The sequence below is a fragment of the Mus caroli genome, chromosome 17 (genome assembly GCF_900094665.2).
Source record: "Mus caroli chromosome 17, CAROLI_EIJ_v1.1, whole genome shotgun sequence".
Lineage (NCBI taxonomy): Eukaryota > Metazoa > Chordata > Mammalia > Rodentia > Muridae > Mus > Mus caroli.
In genome coordinates, this window is record NC_034586.1 from 75756757 (window position 1) to 75780417 (window position 23661).

At 37.3% G+C, this 23661-nt stretch overlaps 1 protein-coding gene across 2 annotated transcripts in view; it reads right to left on the bottom strand.

Annotated features, from left to right (window-relative positions):
- Positions 1–1032: 1032 nt before the first annotated feature.
- Positions 1033–23661, bottom strand: part of Hnrnpll (heterogeneous nuclear ribonucleoprotein L like) — a 33246-nt gene continuing 10617 nt past the window's right edge. The window contains exons 3-13 of one of the 2 annotated variants that reach the window (XM_021149197.2): positions 21857–22094; positions 21038–21123; positions 19994–20090; positions 19836–19908; positions 15531–15602; positions 10070–10287; positions 6627–6748; positions 5482–5683; positions 4246–4303; positions 4056–4154; positions 1033–2082 (exon numbers count right to left, since the gene is read on the bottom strand). In XM_021149197.2, coding sequence (XP_021004856.1) covers positions 2027–2082; positions 4056–4154; positions 4246–4303; positions 5482–5683; positions 6627–6748; positions 10070–10287; positions 15531–15602; positions 19836–19908; positions 19994–20090; positions 21038–21123; positions 21857–22094 — 1321 coding nt within the window. In that variant the 3' untranslated portion in view covers positions 1033–2026. The remainder of the gene's footprint in view (positions 2083–4055; positions 4155–4245; positions 4304–5481; positions 5684–6626; positions 6749–10069; positions 10288–15530; positions 15603–19835; positions 19909–19993; positions 20091–21037; positions 21124–21856; positions 22095–23661) is intronic. The other variant, XM_021149198.2, reaches the window with a different exon arrangement.

Here is a 23661-nt window from a genome sequence, read left to right on the forward strand (position 1 = left end):
CAAGTTCTCAAAGGAAGAAAAAAACAAGACCATTATACACAGGTCTACAAATTACCTTTTAAAATTAAAGTACGTCGCAAAGATTAAAACATTCTTTATGGCTAGGCAGTGTGCTAGCGGTGACAAGCACCTTTAGTCCTAGTACTCAGGAGCAGAGGCAGGCAGATCTCCTGATCTCTGAGTTCGAGGCCAGCCTGATCTACATAAGGAGTTCTAGGACAGTCAGGGCTACACAGAGAAACCCTATCTCAAAACACAAACAAAATTATTGCGACACTGGGTAACGCTGGGTGCTGGAGTGATGAATGAGTGGAGAAAATACATGACCTAATACCCTGCACTTCCCAGCTCTCACAGTGGGTGGCCCATGGCTGCCAATTAACTCCAGTTTTACAAGAGTCAACACCTTCATCTGGTCTGCTGATGCTGTGTACACATGGTGCACATCATATACTCAGCTACACACACTCTCACACACACACACATACAAACACATACACTTACACACTCACACCCACCACATACACACACACACACATACATACACACACACCACATACACACACACACACACACATACACACACACACACTCACATATACACACATTCTAAATCTTAAAAAAAATTCAATATGTTTTTAATTTTAAGTCTTTGACTCTAAAAAAACTCAGGTTTTGGGGTTTGTTGTTGTTATTAAAATTAGAAATAACAGCCAGGTGTGGTGACACATGCCTTTAATCCCAGCACTGAGGAGGCTGAATCAGGTGGATCGCTGTGGGATGCCAGCCTGGTCTATACTGCAAGTTCCAAGACAAATTTCAGGACAGCCAGACCTACACCGAGACTTTATCTAAAAAACAAACAAACAAACAAAATCTAAAACTCATAAAACTGCTCCTGCTAACTATGGACTACCCAGAGTCTACACAGGTAAAACATATTCTCTCTTCTTTTAAGATGAAAATAAAATGACTACACCCATTCTCTAATTATTAAAAAGGTGTAAACTGAATAACGGCCTTAGTATGATTACTTAAACAGAGAAAGAAACAAACCCAGAGGGAGAATGTTTAATAAATGGTGTTGAGACAAATAGCTGTTTTGATCAAAAATAAAATTCTTAAATCTTACACCATATAGAAAAATACATATATTATGATGGATCAAAGATTAAGAAATAAAAATGCATATATTGCAAACTCTACACACAATTTGGAAGGGCTCACAAGTTCTCTGAAACTCATTTATGGAACCCAGGTTATTATATACAAGAATTGTTAATTTTAGCTTCTACAGTATTAAAATATCAATGTCAAATACTACATGTACTTTAAGATTAGGTCACATGCAAAATAATGAAGATGAACACATTAACTTATTATTATAACTTTATAAAACCTCCAAACTGGAACTAGGAACAGAAGCATGTCAATACAAATGATGACTTTTTAAAAGAAACACAGCAATCTGAGTTTGAGTGCATACCATACAAGTGTGTTCGTGTCTATTAAGCCTTTTAGAAATTGACGTCAGCTAAATCTGTAGTTCCTGAAAGTCAACATATGCAACGTCATTCTCAAATTTGATTAAATAATAAATACAAATTATATTTAATATGAGTAACTGTAACAGACTCAATCATCTAGTGTAGGAATTCGGTATTAAAATGCAATACTTTCACCTGCATTAATCTAATACACAATGGAAAAACATCTGCAGATAATTACTATTAAGAATGCAAATATATTTTACCATGGAACAAAATTTGTAATAATGTTAGAAACCATACATTTGTATAATCTACAAAGAAGCTGTAGACAGTCTACATTATGGTACTCTATCTTAAGGTGAAAACAATATTTAAGTTAACAACAAATTTACTTGAGGCAAAATATGTTTATTACAGAACAGGATCTTATAGTAAGCAAGGCAACATTAGATCAACCATTTTAGATTATTATGGATGAAGTATAGCTTTAAAACTGTAATAAAGAGGAACATAAATTCCAACATGCTCTTCTCTTCTTATAAATGGGACGACGTAGAAAAGCAAAGCTTCAATGTATAGGGGTTGGAACCATCTGTAAAGATTGAAAAACTGAAGTTAATAATCCATCAAAATGTCAAGACCACATTGAATTAGTAAATTATTCTACCATTTTACTAGTGGTAATAAGAATACAAAAAAGAAAAACTTTTAAATATTTATGTGTATCAGTGTTTTGTCTGTAGATACATCTGCAGTTACACCATCCATGCGTGCGCATGCCTGGTGCCCCATCCCCTGCCCTGGAGCTCCAGTGTGCACTATGTGGGTGCCAAAGGGAGGCGTCAGTGCTCTTACTCACTGAGCCAGCTCTCCAGTCCCAGGAAGGAAATCTGTATGTAAGGTAAATTTTCCCTGTCCCTCCTTAGTAGACAGTAAGCTCCATAAAGAGTCTGCCTGTTACTACATTCCTACTGTTCTAAGCATTAAGAACAGACTCAATTTTTCAAGGAATTAGTTCATTATTAAGGATCAATACACCAGGATAATCAAACAGCTGTCACATCAGAGTTCACTTTAATAGAGCATATTGCCAATGGTACATTTTTATCTTGGTAGTAACTTAAAGTTGAAAACTTTCTATAAATTAAATCATTTAACATTTACCTCTCTGTATTTCAAGGAGGTATTTCTCTTAATTTTTTAGGTAATTTTTTAACATATACAAAATACTACTAAGCTTCTGTAATTTTCAACATTTGGCAGTATTATTTTCTGTTGATGCTCCAACAAACATTTGGGTGCTATATTTAAAGCATGTTTCCAAATATAAAACATTCAAGTAATTTTTAAAAATTTTTGTTCCTCCCTTTTTGTTGGAATGAAGTCTTGCTGTTTATGTTGCCCAGACTGGTCTTGAACTTGTCAGCTGCTGACATTCCCATCCAGTCTCTAGAGTTAACTAGAGGCAAATCCCCCCAACCCTGTGGTATCTTTCTGTCACTGCACTCACTCACTCAGTTATTACTATTATTATTATTTTGAAATTTTGAAATAGGCTGGCCTCAAACTCTTGATCCTCTGGTTACCATCTCCTGAATACTAAAATTACAAGTGTACCAATTTAATACTTTTAAAAGATGGAATTTAAATACCCTTTAGATCTAGGATCAAAGTAAATTATACAACCTTGTTTCTAGCATATGGAAAAAAAAGGTCATTTACCCCTTTTGGAGATAAACAAACACAATGGGACATTGGTTTTTTGTTTTGTTTTGTTTTTTTTTTTTCAGGTAAAAACTGAATATGTATGACCCAATGCTGTAAAATACTGGGCAATAGTCAGTGTAATATATCGTGGTTCTGTTACCAAAACAACCTTTTTAAAGGAAAATCTAGCAACATTTTGTCAAAAAATGCACATTAATGTCCTGTACTAAGGAAACTGACCTGTACATTGAAAAAAAGCCAGCTCTTAGCCAGGTAGTAGCTACACAAGCTTGTCACAGCTAGGTGCAGACAAGTTCCAAGCCAGATTGGTTGGTCTAAACACTGAGTTTCAGACCAATCAGGACAAACAGTAAAAACCTGTCTGTGTCCCTCGTGCCAGAGTTTGGTTGAAGCCGACCAACAGCTGAGAAACAATTTCCAGCATAATCAGTATTTGCCAGGAAAGTTACTGACAAGAGATAATTCCATCACATATTAGATAATCATGTTATGACAGCAATGAACCAGGCCAAAATTTATGTAACTTTGGGTAGAGTCACGTTTCCTTCCCCAACCACCTCCTGGCAATCTCAAACAGACTAGTAACTGTGTTTACAGTGGAAACAACTTACCTTCTTTCTTCACATCCTGCAGTTTGAATTGTAATCCTACTGAGCCCTCAGGGACCTCCCTGTGGTTTCATTTAGGTTTCTGAACAATCCTTTGGAGATAGCTTCAACCCTACCAAAATCTGCTATCAATACTGTCAAGCCAGCGCAGAGCTGCCTCTCTGAAGAAGCCCATTACCCCCGCCCCCAGCACCTTCGTCACCCTCCTCTTCTGAAGGCCGTCACTTACTCGGGACTCGTATCTGGTAGTGATTGAGCGCAGTGAGAGCTTCCACGGCATCCGTTTTGCACTTCCACTCCAACAGCCCAGACAGAGTTTTCGCAGAAGCTAAACCAAAACAGACGCAAACCCAGTGGTTACTTACGTGTCAGCAATCTTCCTGCAAAACTTGAAAACGTCCCAAGAGACGCTCACTTACCTTTCGCGTCAAACACTTTATATTTGATGAACGGAAGAACTTCGTGGTCGTTACATAACTGCCAAGGGAAGGCAAAACTCTATCACAAATACAGTTAAATAAAGCTCTTTTTTAAAAAGCTAGCTTTATAGTAGCATTTAAGCCTTTAGTACAACATAAATTCATGTATGTTCAAGTTAACATCAAGTTCTGAAGAAAAAAAAAACAGTGAAATTTGTCTGAAACTATGTAAATAATTTTATATATAATAAAACAGATTTTTTAAGTTGTAATACATTTCCTCAGACTTTATGAAGAGTTATCTGAATACTAAAGAAAGGAAGTACAGTTCCGGAAAGCATGTGATTCCTGAAGCGCTACGACAGTTCTGAGTTACAGTGGGACGGGCACACAAAATTCAATTGGTGAGATTTAAAGTAAAGTAAGTTTCCTCTTGTTTCGGGTTTTTGGTTTGGTTTGGTTTTGAGTCAGGCTCCTGCGAAGTAACCCAAATCAGCCTTAAATGCATGTCAATAATCCTCCTGCCTCTCAGCCTTCCAAGGGCTAGCACACGTACTGCCCACCACACTCAGCTGAGTTAGCTGCTTGGCTTACCTTGTCTCAACTGAGCTATTGTAGGTACTTGTATTAAAGTTACTTTGTGAGGTAAAGAAACATCAACCTAACTCCAAGTTCCCAAATGATTGAGCTATAAGGCAACAAAAGACCAATAAACATGTAGGCTTCTGGGAGGCAGACAAGATCCCAGAAACTTCTGCTTACCCAGTCTAGACAACTGGCAAGTTCTAGGGTCAGTGTGTAATGCTCACTTTGGCAATGCATAGGCTAAAACTGGACACACAGACTTAGCATGGCCCTTGCCCAAGGATGACACACAAATGCAGGAAAATGAAATGTTCATGCTTTCTCTCCCTCTCTCCCTCCTCCCTCTCCCTCTCTCTCTCTCCAGGGTTTTTCTGTATAGATCCGCCTGCCTCTGCCTCCCAAGTGCTGAGATTAAAGGCGTGCACCACTACTGCTGGCAAAATGTTCATATTTTAAAAGCAAATTTAATGAATATACACAAGGTGGAGATCAACAGAGGAAAACATTCAACATCACCAACCTGTAGCCTCTACATACACAAACCCAAACCAAACTAACAACAAAAAGCAGGATTTTAGAAAAATTTTCAAATACTACATAAACTTAAAACACAAAGCGCAGCATTCTAACACTGTTTTCTTCAGTGCCCACCTTTGTGAAGGTCTCTTCTGTGACACACAGTGGAACATTGTAATAATGCAGCACACATGATGGTGGCTGGATTATATTCTTAGATGCTTGTCCAGCACTTGTAAAGCGATTATTTTTGCTCATTGCAAAATCTTTGTAGCTGCTCGTACCATCCTCTAGCTCAAATATTTGGCTTGGAACAACTGAATGCTGTTTAGACACACTGAAGATTAGAAAAGAAAACAATATATCTTGTTAGACAAAAGCAGCAGGTAGTCACAAATAGTTCTATGAATCAACAAAAGAAGGTGCTAGACTCAAGTCTCTATCAAATGCTACAGCGTGTACATTTAAACTATGCACAACCTTCTTATTTACTCTCTTGGTTTTGGGGGCTTGTTTTTGTTTTTGAGAGAAGCAGGCCTGGCACTCACTATGTAACTGAGGAAGACTTTGGCTTTCTGATCCTCCTGTCTCCACCTCCCAAGTGCTGGGATTACAGGTATTTGCCATGATGCCTGATTTTATTGCCTTCTTTATAATGCAAATCACCTCTCTAAACGTCTAATATATAACATAGTGTAAATACTAAATGTATAGATGTATATATTATTTAAAAAATACTATGTTTATGTTCTGTACAGATACATAATTTTTTCTCACAAACATTCTCTAATTATGGATGGTTGAATCAAGAGGTACAGAATACATCAACTGTATGCATTTTGGGTTATAATCAATCATGTCTATATTTTAAGTATCAATTAGAAATAAAATATATCAAATATATTCTCATGTTAAGGATTTATCTGTTTTAACATTGTTTTACAGTAATTAAAGTAAAAACTAGGAGATTTTGATTACTAGAGGGCTCAGTGGTTAAGAGTGCTTACTGCAATCGCAAAGGACCTGAGTTCAGTTCACAGCGCCAAGAAAACTCAACTTTTTGGCCATTTGCACTCATATATATATACAAACATATTTTTAATTTCTAAATAAAAAAATTCATTTAAAATTAGAACAATTACATAACCTTAAAACTTGTTGCCAATAATAATATTAATATTGTTATCTTCAGATATATGCTCAGTTACTACAAAATACTCTAAAGTTACCAAGAATTTCAAAATATTCTTTAACATTTATAACTTAAGACAAGTAATTACCAAACATTGAGCCTTTTCCCAAACAGCTTGACATTATTAAGGTGAGTGACAGCTCTCTCCACAGCATACTCGTCACCCATTTCTACGAGTGCTGTGCCAGGAATGGTCTTCATAAACTTTACCTGCAAACACAAAAAGGCCCCAAAGATCATTTCTTAGAGTCTTCACCTTAATCCATCATTCATGAGATAGCCTTAACTCTCACCAAAACCGAGTGAAGTTAAAGGCGAGACTGTACTGTAACTCGATTCTAAAGCACACTGAGCCCAGGTGTGCTCCAAGGTTTTCTCTGTGTGCTCTAGAGGTGATCTACTTAACTCCTCTACTCCAGACTGTCGCTGTAGGATGAAGATGATGACAGAGTTCCCAAGTACTCAGCCTACATTGTCAATATTCATTCAACAAATATTTGACTATCGAGTATGAGAGCACTGTGCTAGGTACTACAGATTTTTTTCTGTTTTGTTTTGTTTTGTTTTGTTTTGGTTTTGTTTTTTTCGAGACAGGGTTTCTCTGTGTAGCTCTGACTGTCCCGGAACTCACTCTGTAGAACAGGCTGGCCTTGAACTCAGAAATTCTCCTGCCTCGGCCTCCCAAGTGCTGGGATTAAAGGCGTGCGCCACCACTGCCCGGCTGGTACTACAGATTTATAACCATGTTGCCTTTATATTGAAGTGAACAATTCAGAAACGACAAGGCAATAAATAAATAAATAAGTGCCTAGAGATTGCATGGTAGTAGAAAGTGCAATGTCAGGCTCTTAGAACTATTAAAACAAGCAGTAAATAAGAAATTTTGCATACATTTTCCTTCTTACCTGTCAACATCAAGGGAACACTTAGAATATATATAAATCATAAATAAGTTCACCATTTATTTATTTATCTCCATCACTTCCAGGTTTGAAAGGATACCCTAGCACATCATACCTGAACAAAACTTGGTGTAAAAGAAAATTTCAGCTTTCCTTGAGATCAGTGGCTTTGCTGTAGGCAACACTTTATCCCTCGATTTAATCCGTAATATCCTAAAATCTAATACTTATTATAATTATATAGTATATATAGTTATCTAAATATAAGTTAATGTGGTTCTTGTATTTGTAAATCCCCTGCCCAGATAAACTGGAAAAGAGCCCTCAAGACAGCACAGGATTTGTCGCTCAGGTATGATTTCTAGCATCTACACAGTGGCTCACAACCATCTACAACTGCAGTTCTGGGGACCCAATCTTTCTTCTGAACCCCACAGGCACCAGACACACATAAGCCACAATATATACACATGCAGGCAAAACATTCGTACTCATAATTTTTTAAAAAAATTAAATCACTGGAAAAGTTTAAGTATGAATAAAGGATTATGATGGTTTGAATTTTGTGCATCACAATCCATCACTAAAGATTATTTGAAACTTGGGAGCTGAAGAGAAGGCTCAGTAGTTAAGAGCACTCACTCACTGATGCTCTTCTAGAGGACCAGGTTTAATCCCCAGCACCCACATGGTAGCACACAACCTCTCTAACTCTAGTTCCAGAAGCCCTCTTCTGGCCTCCTTGGATAGCAAGCATGCAGGTGGTGCATAGACATACATAGGGAAAACCCACACACATAATATAAAATATATAAAAATTTAGAGAAGTAATAAAAATTTGAGGTAATATGAAATGAAACAGTAGAATTAGTCAAACAACATACCAAAAACTAAATCATGAGACATTCTTAACACCAAAGATAGATTAAACTTCCAGCATTTAGTGTCTGCCTACCCTTAGATCAAATAACCTCTTTTTTCTTCTTCTTCCTCTTTTTAGTATAATGAAATGGTGGAGATAACTCTTGTCTAGGACTCTCAAGAGCTGCTTATTAAGGCTTTAGAATGAATGAGCTAAGAACTAGGAGCACTAAGTTTTTAAGCCATGCTCCCACTCCCATCCCAGTGACTCACAGATTTATACTTTCTTATCACTAGGGAAAGAACATTAAAATCACGAGAGGAAAAAAAAACATTATACAATATTAAAACATTCTGTCAAAGTAGGTCAGTTTCAGATATTAACTGAGCTCAAATAAAAACACATTGTTCAGGCTGGTGAGATGGCTCAGCAGGTAAGAGCACCCGACTGCTCTTCCAAAGGTCCTTAGTTCAAATCCCAGCAACCACATGGTGGCTCACAACCATCCTGAACAAGATCTGACTCCCTCTTCTGATGTGTCTGAAGACAGCTACAGTGTACTTACATGTAATAAANAAAAAAAAAAAAGTCANAAAAAAAAAAAAAAAACCACATTGTTCCTCATAAGATCATTGAAGTTGGCTCAAGTTAGTACTTGCTGTTTTTACAAAGAACTTGGCAAAAAAATCAAAAGCCGGGTGTGGTGCCGCACACCTTTAATCCCAGCACTTGGAGGCAGAGGCAGGCAGATTTCTGAGTTCAAGGCCAGCCTGGTCTACAGAGTGAGTTCCAGGACAGCCAGGGCTACACAGAGAAACCCTGTCTCGAAAAAAACAAACCAAACCAAACAACAAAACCCAGAACTTGGATTTAGTACCAGCACACACATATGTGGTTCATGTCATTCTTAACTCCAGTTTCAGGGGTTCCAGCACCCTCTTCTGATTTCTGTTAATGCCAGGCACACATGTGATGCACAGGCATACATGCAAGGGGATTAAATTGCTGCTTTGGACCTTACACACTAACAAAAATATAAAAAAATAAAATTCCTATCACGCCATTTAGAAAGCAAGTGTATAACACCACTCCCCACCCAAGTCAAGCTTTGAGACACATTTACAAATATCTAGCTCCAAGAGCACAACTGTTCTTTCAAATTCTCTAGTTTTGCATGTTAAATGTTAAAGCCTGTTTCAAGTGATTAAAGGCTTTCTTCGCCTATTAAACTAAAAGCATCCTAAGTTGAAGATGAACTTAAATCCCAGTCTACCCAGTATCACAGCTTGGCTGACACAGCACACTGTAAAGAATCAATGTCAGTGTTTTGCTCATGTGATAATAACTGAAAAGCCTGGGCTGCTGCTGCTCCTTAGGATTACAGAAAGAATATTACACATATTGCTAATGCAGCAAATTTTAAATCCAGAGTATGTTTATTAGATGTATCACGTTTGTAACATTATAAAGTAGAAAAACTGAGAGTCAAACTACTGCTACGCCTTTAGGACACAAGTAGGGGATTAAATTGCTGCTTTGGACCTTGCTCTTTATATTGGTAATTTAAAACATATTTTTATTACTAACCAGATGATTAGCAATATCTAAGTTTTACTGATCACTTACCATTTCTGTAGTTAATACATGTTTTTAAGCTTATAGGAGTCGTTAGTGAAAGAATTAAGATGTTCCTAATTCAAGTATGTGTAGTATTTTCTGAATTACCACTAGATATTCCACTCAAATAAAGTAAAAAATAAAATGTACCTTTTCAATATTTCCATACAAGCAGAATAGGTTGAAGACTCTTGAACAATTCATTTTGAGTTGATGCAATCCACTAACCATTACAACGGAGCCAGATGGACTTCCTCCATGCATGTAAGAGGAAGACGCTTGTGGTAACGGATAGGCAACAAGTTCAGGTGTATCTCTAGAGCCCATTCTATAACGACTTGGTAAAGGCAGTAACGGACCATGCGATCCTGTAAAAAGGACCAAAATGATAAATAAGTAAAACACATGTACATATTTTCATTTACAAAAATTAGTAGCTACACTTCCCCATATAAAAATCCAGGACCTTGTGTATTCTAAGCAGGTACTCCAACCCAAATTAAATTCTCGAAATTAGTTTCATGTATATCAAAAACAAACAAAAAACCCTCAAGTATACAAATACTTAAAATATATACAGGAAAGCAGCATTTATATGTACCATATCCAACAGACTTAGCTATACCTATATAAATACAATAGTCTAAATCTATATTTTCAAAAGGTTTAAGACTAGGCTATAGGATAGAGGGAGCCAGTGTAAAACTTTAGAATATATAAGCATGTGTGTATGTATGTATATATGTGATGCTATAGTTCAGCCAGACATGGTGACATACACCTATAATCCATCCTTAGGAAGGCAAGAGGACCCAGAACTGAAGGCCAGCCTCAGTTACATCAAGGACAGCCTACGTTATGAGATCCTTCTTAAAAGAGAACAAAGGAACACCAACAAAAAAAGCCACCATATAAAGACTATTAATTCCACTGTATATAAGTTATATCTCCAATTAAAAAAAAACTGCCTATCTTTTCAATGAATAAGAGATAAGCAAATATAAGAAACTACCTTCATATACCTTATATAAAAAAAAACCATTTTCAAGCCAATGTGACGGTGCATGCTTTACTCCCAACACTAAGGAGGCTGAGCCAAGTGGTTCTCTGAGTTTGAAGCCAGCCAAAGTTACAAAGTGAGAGACCATGTTTCAAACAAGCCCCCACCAAAAAGAAAAAAAAAATAATTTTCAGCTCTGCAAAAAGTTGTTTCCTTGAATACATTGTATTTTCATTAAAATAAAGACTAGAACTAGTTAATACCTCATCATCTATACCCAGGTGTCCTATCATTCTCCATGAATACTTCATTTGGCATGGATGTGGGTGCCCGTGTGTCTGTGATGTGTGTCTTATGGTAAAGGCAGAAACAGAGTACAACTTGTAGGAGTCTATTCTACCATATGGGTTCCAGAGTCAAATTCAGTTTCGTTTTGTTGGTTTTTCGAGACAGGGTTTCTCTGTATAGCCCTGACTGTCCCGGAACTCACTCTGTAGAACAGGCTGGCCTTGAACTCAGAAATTCTCCTGCCTCTGCCTCCCAAGTGCTGGGATTAAAGACATGCGCCACCATGCCCCAGCAAATTCAGGTTTTCAGGCTTGGCAGCAAGTGCCTTTACCCACTGATCCATCTCACAGGCATGCAATCACTGTTTTCCTTTTTTAAAAAAAGGCAGCTGGAGAAATGGCTCAGTGACTGGGAGTACTGACTGCTCTTCCAGAGCACCTACATGGCAGCTCACAATTGTCTGTAACACCAGTTCCAGGGAATCCAAAACCTTCACAGACATACACGTAAAACACATTAAAAATTCTAATGGAATACCACCCCCTGCCACTATACCTCTTAACATGAGATTCTTAATTTCAGAATCAACTTGCTAAATTTAAGAGTTGTAAGCTTTATGGTTTTTGCATCTACAATTTCATTTTCAAGCTTTTTCTTAAGTGTGTAACAGAATGGAATGGAACAATTGTGTAGAAACTGAGGTACCAATTAAGAACCTAGAAGCAGCAACTAAGATGGAGACTTGAGAGTACACACACAGACCCAGGGGCTGAGGAGAGGCCAATAGTCAGGAGAGCTCACTGCTCTTATGGAGTGGGTGGGCCTGGGTTTAGCCGGGTCCCAGTACCCATGTCAAGCATTGCACAGTACAGTGGCTACCACTTCAGTTCCAGGGGATCTTCTACCTTCTGGCCTCTTCCAGCACCTGCACATGTGATGTACACAAACCCATGCAAGCACACATATTAAAAAAAGAATCCTCTTGTGTAATAAATTAATAAATTAAATAAAAACAAATGCTAAACATCTAGGGCTCTCCTAAGTTAGTGGTTACAGAAGCATAGTCTAGAAGGTACACTAAGGTGCAGTAAAGACCACATCTCAAGCTGTTTTCTCATTTTATCATTAGCTTTTTTTCCTTTTCCCCTGCTAGGAATCAAGGACTTTGATTAACATTTCAGAGACAGTATTCAGATTATACTGTCTCTCTGCCACACGCATTTGCTTATGCCAGGGATCCTCCACTAACATTACTATTCCTTCCCTGTGGACAGTAAAAACAACTGCAGCAGATACGCACTAGAAACATCTAAGCTTGAGTGGACAGTAAAAACAACTGCAGCAGATACGCACTACAAACGTCTAAGCTTGAGTCGGACAAAATTCATAAACGTTGATAGAATACAGGTTAACAGCCACAACCAGTCAAGAGAATAAATATGATTTTAACTATGACCATTAGTCACCAGAATTAAAATATCTACATTATTTAGACGGTTGTGTATAGCTATCAGCCCTACATAGAACATGCAAATTTTGATGCTTTAAAAAAAACTAATGTTTCATATAATCAACTTACATGGGAAAATGCTATATAAATGACATTATGTACATTCTGAAATCATTTCCTGTCTTTCAAAATAGTGAGCCACGAGTAATATCCAGAAATGCTGCCATCAACATGCAAGTGCTTGAAGCTCACTGTTGAAGTATGGTTCAAAGCCAGCCTGCTTTACACTGTAAGTTCCAGGCCAGCTGGAGATATATATAATAGTGAGACCATGTCTTTTACACAGAAAATAAATAAAAAACTGTGACAGTATAAAATATATTCAATGATAGAGGAGTGAATAAATTTAATCTAGTTAAAAATATGCACCTGCCTATTTTAGATCAATACCTAGAAACATCCATGATGTGATCACAAAATGCAAATAAAGCTGCCTGGCCTAACAGCTGCTCTGCCGGGACACAGCTGTGATCTGCACATTTGTAAAATCTCAGCACTCCCAGGACACACCCTTCTTCGTACTTCCTCATCTTGCTTTTTTTTTTTAGATGTACTTATTTATTTTTTATGTATATGAGTACACTGCAGCTGTCTCTGGACACACACCAGAAGAGGGCATCAGATCTCATTACAGATGGTTGTGAGCCACCATGTGGTTGCTGGGAATTGAACTCAGGACCTCCGGCAGAGCAGTCTTAACTGCTGAGCCATCTCTCCAGCCCCTCTTTACAGTCTCTGACCTCTTAAGCCCATGTGCTTACTTCTATTAGGAAGCAGACAAATTCATCTCCCTGTTCAGTATCTTACTGATGTCGCTGAGAACAGATGAACCCACACAACCCAAGACAACCATTCCTGGAGCAACACTCTACCATCTCCACGCTCCCTGTTCAGCACCTATCACTCCAAACTGCGCACTTCTCTTTACACAAGCTTTAGTTTAAAATTTACTCATAAGTAACAAAATCAAGTATCAATAAATATCACAACAGACTTTTTTTTAAAGTAAAAGGTTCTAATACAGTATCTAATTTATTTGTCTACCTAATTCTTTTTTGTAAAGTATATGTGATAACAGAATACTAAGGAAACAGTTTCAATACCACTACAGAACAGCTCCTTGTTTCTCACTTATCCTTTTCAATTTTTCCAGCTACTTTGGCAAATGTTTTACCAGGTTTTAGCCTTCAGGTGACTACCATTAACACATTTAACACCACAAATAATGCGATCCTTCTGTAATACATAGCATAAATGGCTTCTGCTCAGGCTTCTTTACTGCAGAAACAAAACTATACATACATTCCTAAGCTACAGAAACAACAAACAAACAAAACCACACCAGGCCAGCAAGATGGCTCTATGGGTAAAAGGTGCCTGCTTGCCTGCCTCTAAGCCTAACAACCGGAGTTCAATTCCTGGGTACCACATGGTGGAAGAGAACTAAGTCCTCTGATCTATCTATCCACTGGCATGCCCACACAAAATAAAAATGTAATTAAAAATGTTTTGGGTTTTTTTTGAGGGGGAGGTTTTACGAGACAGGGTTTCTCTGTGTAGCCCTGGCTGCCCTGGAACTCACTTTGTAGACCAGGCTGGCCTCGAACTCAGAAATCCGCCTGCCTCTGCCTCCAAGTGCTGTGATTAAAGGTGTGCACCACCACACACGGCTAATTAAAAATGTTTTTTCTAAAAAAAACTGTACAACACTTACTGTTTTAACAAGAAAAGTGTTTCAACTTTCTCTACCATACAGATTATTAAGAAACATTGAAATTTTATCCTAGACATACAAAATACATTTTTCAAGTTTTAAAGAAGACACTGGTTGTTGTTCTAGAAGACCTGGGTTTAGTTCCCAGCACCACATGCAGGTGGCTTACAACTGTCTAACTCTAGTTCCAGGAGATCCAATACACTCTTCTGGCCTCTACATGCACCAGGCACATACATTGTGCATATATATACATGCAGGCTAAATACCCATACACATAAAAATAATTTATTTAAAAGAAGGAAATATAGCCAATAGCTAAAACTCCAAGAATGGTCATAAAATGTGAAAATCATTTGTAAACAGAACACCGACTGTATGATAAATCTAAACACTTCACAAAGCATATCAACTTGAACTTTCTTCCACCTTAAAAAAAAAAGAACAGTTTTTCCACTTTGAAGCATAGACTATGTAAAGTCAACAACTAACCCCTGAAAATTAAAAAATATTTTAAAACAATGTACAGTCAATTAACACAATGCTTAGTAACAACTCTCAACTTCTGTTTTCAAGAATAATTTGAAGCCTAGATTTCTCTCAAAGAAAACCATTCTTCTGAATTTTGTAATATCAAAATTCCTACCTAGCAAAGAGTAAGAGGAGGTTTCAAAAATGGAATTAAATACAAACAAATTTAACTAAAGCCAAAACAACAACTGTAAAACTGAGCCTCTATAATAAATAGAGCCATTCTTCTTCCAATTGCCAAATGAAAATAAACCGACTAAGCAGTAACACCCCTTCCTGGTCCTCTAAACCAGAGTTCCTTACAAATCAAAAATCAATCAATCAATCAATCAAACAAACAAGAGTCCAATCCCCCCAACCAATAGCTCTCAATTTATTCACAAATTATTTAATGTATCAATTTCCTAAGAAAACAAAGGTTTTGGACAACTTCTTGGAAATAAACTACAACAGGAGGTTAGGAGCTAAGGAAAAAAGACACAGACGAGAAACAGAGCACTCGCCATCAGAAACGCACACATTCTCGCGATTGATCTATACTACCTTCCTTCTGCCTTGGCAGACTTACCATAGCCATCATGTCTAAACGAAGAAGGATGATCTCCCAAAATGGCTTGTCTCTGGCGACCCTTTCCTCTATCTGACACAAAAGTAGAAACATGGTTTTAACAATTTTGATCCAAGTACTTAACAGAGTTTTCACATGGGAAACACCCATTCAAAACATCCATATACTTCATAAAAGAAATATGACTCCTGGTTAATTTTAAACATCCATTCATATCCAATTTAAATACAAACACCAAAGGTTTAAGAAAACAATTCTATCTAACAAATTCCACTGAAAATTATGTTCTAGATAAATGCCAAATACAATCACACTTTCAAATGTAAAAGATTAGGTGCTTTGCAGGAAGTGAATGTACACACTGCTAGAGCTTGACACTGTACAGACGTTTTACCAATACATGTCTTTAAAACAAGCTTGTAAGTGCAGTACTTTGAAAGACAGTACCTGAATCATACTATTAGCTTCAACAGCAACACATTTTCAAAGTGGGCTTCTTTCAAGAAGTTTCAGCATAAGCCAACAACAACCTGTATTACATGGTTTCACAATCAGTAAACACAGAGTATTTTATATGTACATACACATATTTACAAACACCTACTGACTTGAGAGCTGAGAACTTGCACATCACTGGCTTATGTTGTACCATAAATAGGTCATGTTCTATTGACCGTAACATCAAGCAGAAGTATGAGCAACCTCCAGAGTTTAAATACCAAGATAAACCTAACCAAGGGGGCTACATTATTGGATGAGAATACTACAATACTCTAAAGATAATTTTTATTCTAGCTATATTTTCAAAAATGGCATGCCAATTTCCTCAAATCTTATTTGAAAGATCATTTTTAAAAAGTTACTTCCAGGTTTCCAAAATAGGACTTCTAGTGTCTGCTGGCAAATTTCAAACCATCATATAATACTTTTAGAAGTTTGCTGATTGAATTATAGTGCCCAAAATATCCTTAGTCACCTAAACAAGCAAGGTTTATGGAAGATGAGAAATGCTTTAACTTTCATGTCAGAAGTCTATTTTTTTTTTTTTTTTTTTTTGGTTTTTCGAAACAGGTTTCTCTGTGTAGCCTTGGCTGTCCTGGAACTCACTCTGTAGACCAGGCTGGCCTCGAACTCAGAAATCCGCCTGCCTCTGCTGGGATTAAAGGCATGCGCCACCACGCCCGGCCCAGAAGTCTATTTTTAATTACCTCTTTTAACCAAGCTATCATATCACTGAAAGGGACTAAAGGGGGGGTCATCAAGTTATTCGATTAAACAAACGAACAAACTCTTACCCATCCCTTTTGGCCACTGCTTAACCAATACCAGCAATAAGGCATTCACTCTCTTTCTTTACATTTACAGATAACCTAAGTTTCAAGAAAATCATTTTTTACACCAAATAGGAACTGATCTTCCACTCCCATTCTAATGTATTTAAGACCGTATACTTAGTACTTAAAACATCCTTCCAAATGCTTCTGATCACTTAACATGACCTCACCTACTCAACCACTTAGCTTCTCCAGGGTAAGAAAAAAAAATTAACATGGATGCCAGCATTTCCCAATATTTGTGTCAGTCCTCTTGAGTTAATCCAGTCTGTTGATTTCCTAAGCTAAACTGTCTGCTTGTGTAGATACCACTAACCACCAAATTCAATTCCTCGTTTCTTATAAGAACCATAATGGTTTCATGAATTTAACTGTTCAGACTAAGGAGTCTCTGTAATAAAATAAAATAAAATAAAATAAAATGTAATGACGTTATAAAAAATGAAATTGTATTTTAATGAGGCTTTTTTATAGTAAAGATATATGGAGATCTTGTCTTCCTTTTATTTATTGTTTGTTTTTGAGACAGTGTCTCACATAGCTCAGGTTGACTTCAAACTTCTCTTTCTTTGCCTCTGTTTCCCAAGTGCTGGGATTATAGGCATGCACCACCATATCTGGCTCTCCATAAAGGTATTTGGGCAAAGCAAACAAATAATTTTAATAAACTGTCAATTTGAGTCAAGCTTAAATCACTACAGAAATTTTGTTTATAAGCTGCAAGTCTAGCAAGAAAGCTACCTGTCAATAATAAATTAGAAAAATAAGAGTATTTTCCCTAAAAGCATAAATATAAACTTATTTTACTTTTCTTAATTATGTTTTATTCTTCAGATATCTAGCTTATACATTTCTAAATAAATTATCTAACTAGAATTCCATTTAAAAAAAAGTTGGCTTTGTGTAAAGTTCAAACCTATTAGAAGAATACACAATGTTAAAATGTATAAATGTTTTGCTGGGTAGAATTGCACCCACCTTTAATCCAGCATTCGGAAGGCAAGGGCCTGCAGATCTGAGTTCAAGGCTACCCTGGTCTACAGAATGAGTTCCAAGACAGTCAGGGCAACACAGAGAAACCCTGTCCTAAAGTCTCCCCCCCACCCCCACCTCCAAGAAAGAAAAAAAGAAAAGGAAGGAAGGGTGGGTAGGCAGGTTGATAGGTAAGTCAGACGAGGCAAGTTTATATTGAAAACGTAGTGTTCAGTAACCGTTAGTGGTCAGAAGTGAGAGATTTCTCATCAACCATATGTCCTCTTGTTTGAGTTCCTAAGGATTTGGTTTCCAGTATTGGATTCAACTGCATCAAGCATAAACCAAGCAAATTTCCATAAGTATCAAAAATGGGGGCCTAACAAAAATACATTTTATGAAACAAGCCTATTTACAATTGCATGCATAAGATGAAATGATTTCTTGGAAACTGAGAGCAAAAGTAGTCAATCCTAGTATCTGTCTGAACACTTGAAGGCCCACACTGTTTTACTCTCCTTCCTTTGGCTAAGCACATGGGCCATCGAGCACTGCTCAAGGTATTCTGGACGGTGGTTTCTAGCTAACTTTACAGACACATCCACCTAGGGTTTTCCTAATATGGAGTTCACTGTTAATATTGTAGCTGAAATGTAGCCAATACTGAAGCCCCCTTGTTTTTACAAGATTGACATTTTAATTTGTATATTTCAAAATTACCAGTTACTTAACAATTTATCAGTGAAATCTATGCTTGTGAAATTTAGCATTTATAGGCTACTGGTGGAAATGCATTTCAAATGAAATGCTCTTAATATTCAGATTTATCAAGTTTAGATATATTCTATCTTGAAAAGGACACGTTATTTTCACCTACATTTGAAATGTCAAATTTTCTGGTTACACAAATTAACATAAGTAAAAAAACCCTTTGTTACAAAATGTGACAACTTATAAACAACCACTTACAAAAATCAAACCACACAGAAAAACATCTTTTACATATAATGCACCTTTTCATTTTGTTAGAACCTCTGTTCATGTTCATAATTAGGGAAAAACAATAACAAAGTAAACTTATATGCCACAATGTGTACTTTTTGTGCTGAGGACCAAACACAGGGTGGATTCCCGCTAAGCACGCGCTTTACACCACTGACCTGTTTCTCCTCAGACAAACACACACCTTTCTACCCACAGATCTTTAATGTCTGTGTGAATTGGTTAAGCATTATCAATCCCCAAGGTCTGTAGATAAACTGACCCCTGGTTAAAAACCAATTAACAATTTAAAATCTAAGCTGAATACAGTTACATCAATGGGCAGTAAACTTTACAACATTACATAAAGTCTAGTTTTCATAAATGAAAACTCTACAACTGGAACCTTAAGGGAAATCCGATCAGTATACATACAACGTGAATAAATGGGCACAGTCTATCATGGTGTTCATCCCATGCAAGTCTGAAGTACTGTTAAATGTCGTCCTTTACAGACTTGGGCTGATGATGCATGTAGTATGCAGTCAAGGTGAATTGCAAGTCTGAGTTTTTCAGAGGGCTTTGCTGATGCCGGTGTTGTGCATGATGAAGTGTAGAGTCAGCCTGCCGGAGTCCTCTAGCCTTCTGAATGCCTCGTCCAGCTTGGGGGAAAGTCCTTTCCATAGAGAAGCAGTGTGCAAGTCTGCAGTTTGTAAGGAATATTCTGAATCAGTTTCCTCTCCTCCAAAGAGAGAGAGCTGCTTGGAGAAATGCAAGTCCTTGAACTGCGGGCGTGCCTGTATGTGAGGGCTCCTTGTTGAACTAAATATAAATAAGCTCAGCAGGTACCAGTAGGGGGCACTAATGTCCAAGGTTAATTTCCAGCATTGTAACAAAAGCATTCAGCAACAAGATTTTCATTTTAATTAACTAGCTCATCTCAGAAAAAAAAGAATGCGACTGCTTGTAAAGTTTCTCAGCAGATCTCAGTACATTCTAAAATTCGTAAAATACCTACCTCGTCTTCCCAAATAAGGTTTAGTGTAGTCCCAACTGTCATTGTCATTCCTAATAACATTTAGACGAGTTGGCTGTGGAAAGTGAAGATACGTAAGTTTAAATTCAATACCCAAGTATAAATATTCCTTTGGTAGACTGTTGAAAAGAAATGCTTACCCTTGCATATTCAATTTTTAGTGTGCAACATCCGGCATATATATCAGCTCCATTGAGTGCTGCTTTAGCCTTCTGGGCGCAAAGGACTGACTCAAACGTAAGGCTTCATTAAGGAAATGTAGGCTGAAGAATTCCTAAATTTAGTTGTGCTTCACTCCTAATGAACTAAAAAGATAACCAACACTGTGTTTCTGAGAATGTTTTCCCAAATAAAATTTCTAAGTAAATCTTTATTTAATAAAGATTTTAAAGATTGAGGATAACACAAAATATAACATGACCAACATACCCACATTAATCCTTCCAAATCACTAGAAGGTCTATAAAGTAGAGAATGAAGTAGGTTCTATCCCCCTAGTGAAGGGCAATCTATAACTATGAAACAGAAAATTATTTTACTCTAAAGAACAGGGCCAAGGAAGTAACACATTGGTCAGAGTGCTTGGACGAGTGCGTGGAGCCAATGGACTCAACCTTCAGTACTTTAGGGGACTATTTTATGGTACAAAGTTATCAAAATAGTAAAATTCCCTATAAGTACTAGAGTTTCATCTTTTAAGCAGGGCACAGTGGTATACACTTTTTTTTAAAAAAAGATGTGGAACCTGGCAAGGTTGCCTCTTTTTTTTTTTTTTTTAAATTCATAGATTTATTTGTTTTATGCATGTGAATACACTGTTGCTGTCTTCAGGCACACCAGAAGAAGGCATCTGATCCCACTACAGATGGTTGTGAGCCACCATGTGGTTGCTGGGAATTGAACTCTGGAAGGGTAGTCAGTGCTCTTAACCACTAAGCCATCTCTCCAGCCCAGTGGTGCACACTTTTAATCTCAGTACTCAGAAATGGCCCATCTCTGAACTAATGGCCAGTCAGAGTTACACAAGACCCTATCTCAAAATAAGACAACAAACAAACTTAAAGACTGCTCTAAGATGAAAATACAACACTTGCCTAAAAATGCTCAAGAAGAAAAAAAAAAGATATCAATATGAATTACAAACAGTTCTATACATCAGTAACACATTTACAAATAAAGGATATTCAACCATTGCTTGTATCCCATTTCTCTTGAAGATAACAATGCGCTGTACTTTTCCAACAGGGTTGCATACAGTATAAAGAACATCCTATGAAGAAAAAAAAAGTATATTTATTCATTTTTTATATTTAGAAAAACATTAAAATTATATTCCATTTTGTTTTATCTAAAAAGTAAAACTTTACTAGACATCATTTCTCTTAATTACTAAACTTTTCAAAAGAGGATCTCATTTGCTTCTAATGCTGTGACCCTTTAACACAGTTTCTCACACTGTGTTGACTCCCAACCATAACATTATTTCATTGCTGCTTCATATCTGTAATTTTGCTACTGTTGAGAATCACAATGTAAATCTCTGATATGCGACCCTGTGAAAGACCGGGAACCACTGGGCTAGATAGAGGCAGCTCAGACCCTGGCTGGGTTTCCAGCAACACAGCAGCCAACAGCCATCTGTAGCTCCAGGTCTGGGGGATTTATGCTGCTCTCTTATGGCTCAAGGGGACTACACACATTTGGTGAACAGACATACATGCAGGCAAAACACCCATACACAAGAAATAAAAATAAATATTAAAAAAATTATCTAAGCATGTTGCTGCACATCTTAAATTCTAGCACCTGGGAAGCAAAGGCAGGCAGATCTCTTTAAGTTCCAAACCAAACTGGTCTACATAGCAAGCTTCAGGCCAGCCAGGGCTACATAATGAAAATGTGTCTCAAAACAAAGGAAAACAACAAAAACAAAAACTAGTTGGCAGATAAGAAATCTATAGGCAAGTTGTTATCGAGGCAGCTTGTTCTACTGAAATACATACCACTGTAATTGGATAAAGAGGATTCTGAATAGAGAGCAAGAGGACTTTGTTGCCCCCTGATGGATCATCGGTATTTCCTGGCCGCGTGATTCTTTTACTTGTAGAATAGTTGAAGAAAGCCTGTTGGCCAGCAATGTACACAGGCACATCTGCAGCAAATGTCACACAGTCTTTGGCACTATCTATATTTTCAAACTCCACGAGAGCCTGTCGTTTAAATGGCATCATCATCACATAGCTGAAAAGGAAGAAATATCAAAATACAACATCATTCTCAGTCAAGTAAAAGCAGATTTTAATCTCCTCGAAGGAAAGCTTATTTATCTCATACCCTACTCAATCAAGCCCAATCCCATTACCAATCACTAATACCCCTCCTGCAAAGCAATTAGAAAACATCAAGACACAGAAACTAAAATAAAACTCCAGAGCCAGCAAGCAAAACCCATATTAAACATCAGGAACAGCTGGGTATGGGAGCACAGCTGTAATCTCAGCACTTCAAAGTGAAGAAGGCAGAAGGCAGAAGTTCACAGCCAGGCAGTCTCAAGAAAAGAAAAGGAATATCAGAAACACCCACACAGCAGTAACTAAGAATTAATTGTTTGTATATTATTTTATTAAAAACAGATAATTAGAAGCAACCACAGATTGACCAAAGTTCATAAAGTAATTTACCCCTGAACAGTCCATGAAAACGCGTTTAAGAGAAGAACTCAATCATCATGGCTTAACCATGAGCAGGAGGATGAGGTATCTACTTTTCAATGCATTCCTTTGAGGAGGTAATATATTTTAATAGATAAAATGAATGTCAAATGGAGAGATCCCAGCACTCAAGAGGCCAAAGCCAGGAATATCTCTGTTGATTTGAGGTCAGCCTGGTCTACACAGTGAGTTCCTGACCAACCAGGGCTACAGTAAGACCCTGTCTTAAAAAAAGAAGGAAGAAAAAGAAAACTCCAATCAACATGGTTTAATCATATCAAAAAACAAACACATCAAGCCAGGCAGGCAAACTACTCTGCTTAAGAGATAGCCAGGACCCACAGCTTGTTAGAAACTGACAAACAGTGCCGTGTTAGTAAAAAACGAAACAACACACCCACACATCAAGCCACTGCCTTCTTCATTTATAAAAACTGGAGAATTATCAACAAGACTGCCTAGCAAGCAGTCTGGGGCACTACAGGATCTCACTACATAGCTATTACTTTGTTTTCTTCAGAGCTTGCCACACCCAACCTTATATCCTCAGAAGACAGAAGCAGAGCCTAGCACAGAGCATGTTATTAAGTATATGTGTTGACTTAGGAGGCTAGCTAGTTATCCCCACCCACATCACTAAAAATTGAACAGTGAAAACAGATCTTGGATTTAAAACTATAGCAACTGTAAGTACAGCTGTAAGTAAGAAGTATTTCTTATAGAAATAAATTCCTCAATAAAGTTTTGAAGTTTTTTTATATGTAAAAAATATAAACTCTGGAATCAGGTCTGTTTTTTTTTTAAAGGGTGGTGGCAGTGGTGGTGAAATGGCTCTGCAATTCAGAGCACTTAGTACTCTCGCAGAAGACCAGGGTTCATTCCCAGCACCCACATGGTGAGTCACAATCACCTGTAACCCCAGTTCCTGGGAATGCAGCACCCTCTTTTAGGACCTCTGTGGAAACCATAAATACACACGCAAACAAAACACTCATACACATTAACAAGTCGAAAAGAGAATAAATGTTGTCTCTCATATGATACATAAATGATGATGCAAGTTAAAAATGTCCCCATGGGCTGGTGAGATGGCTCAG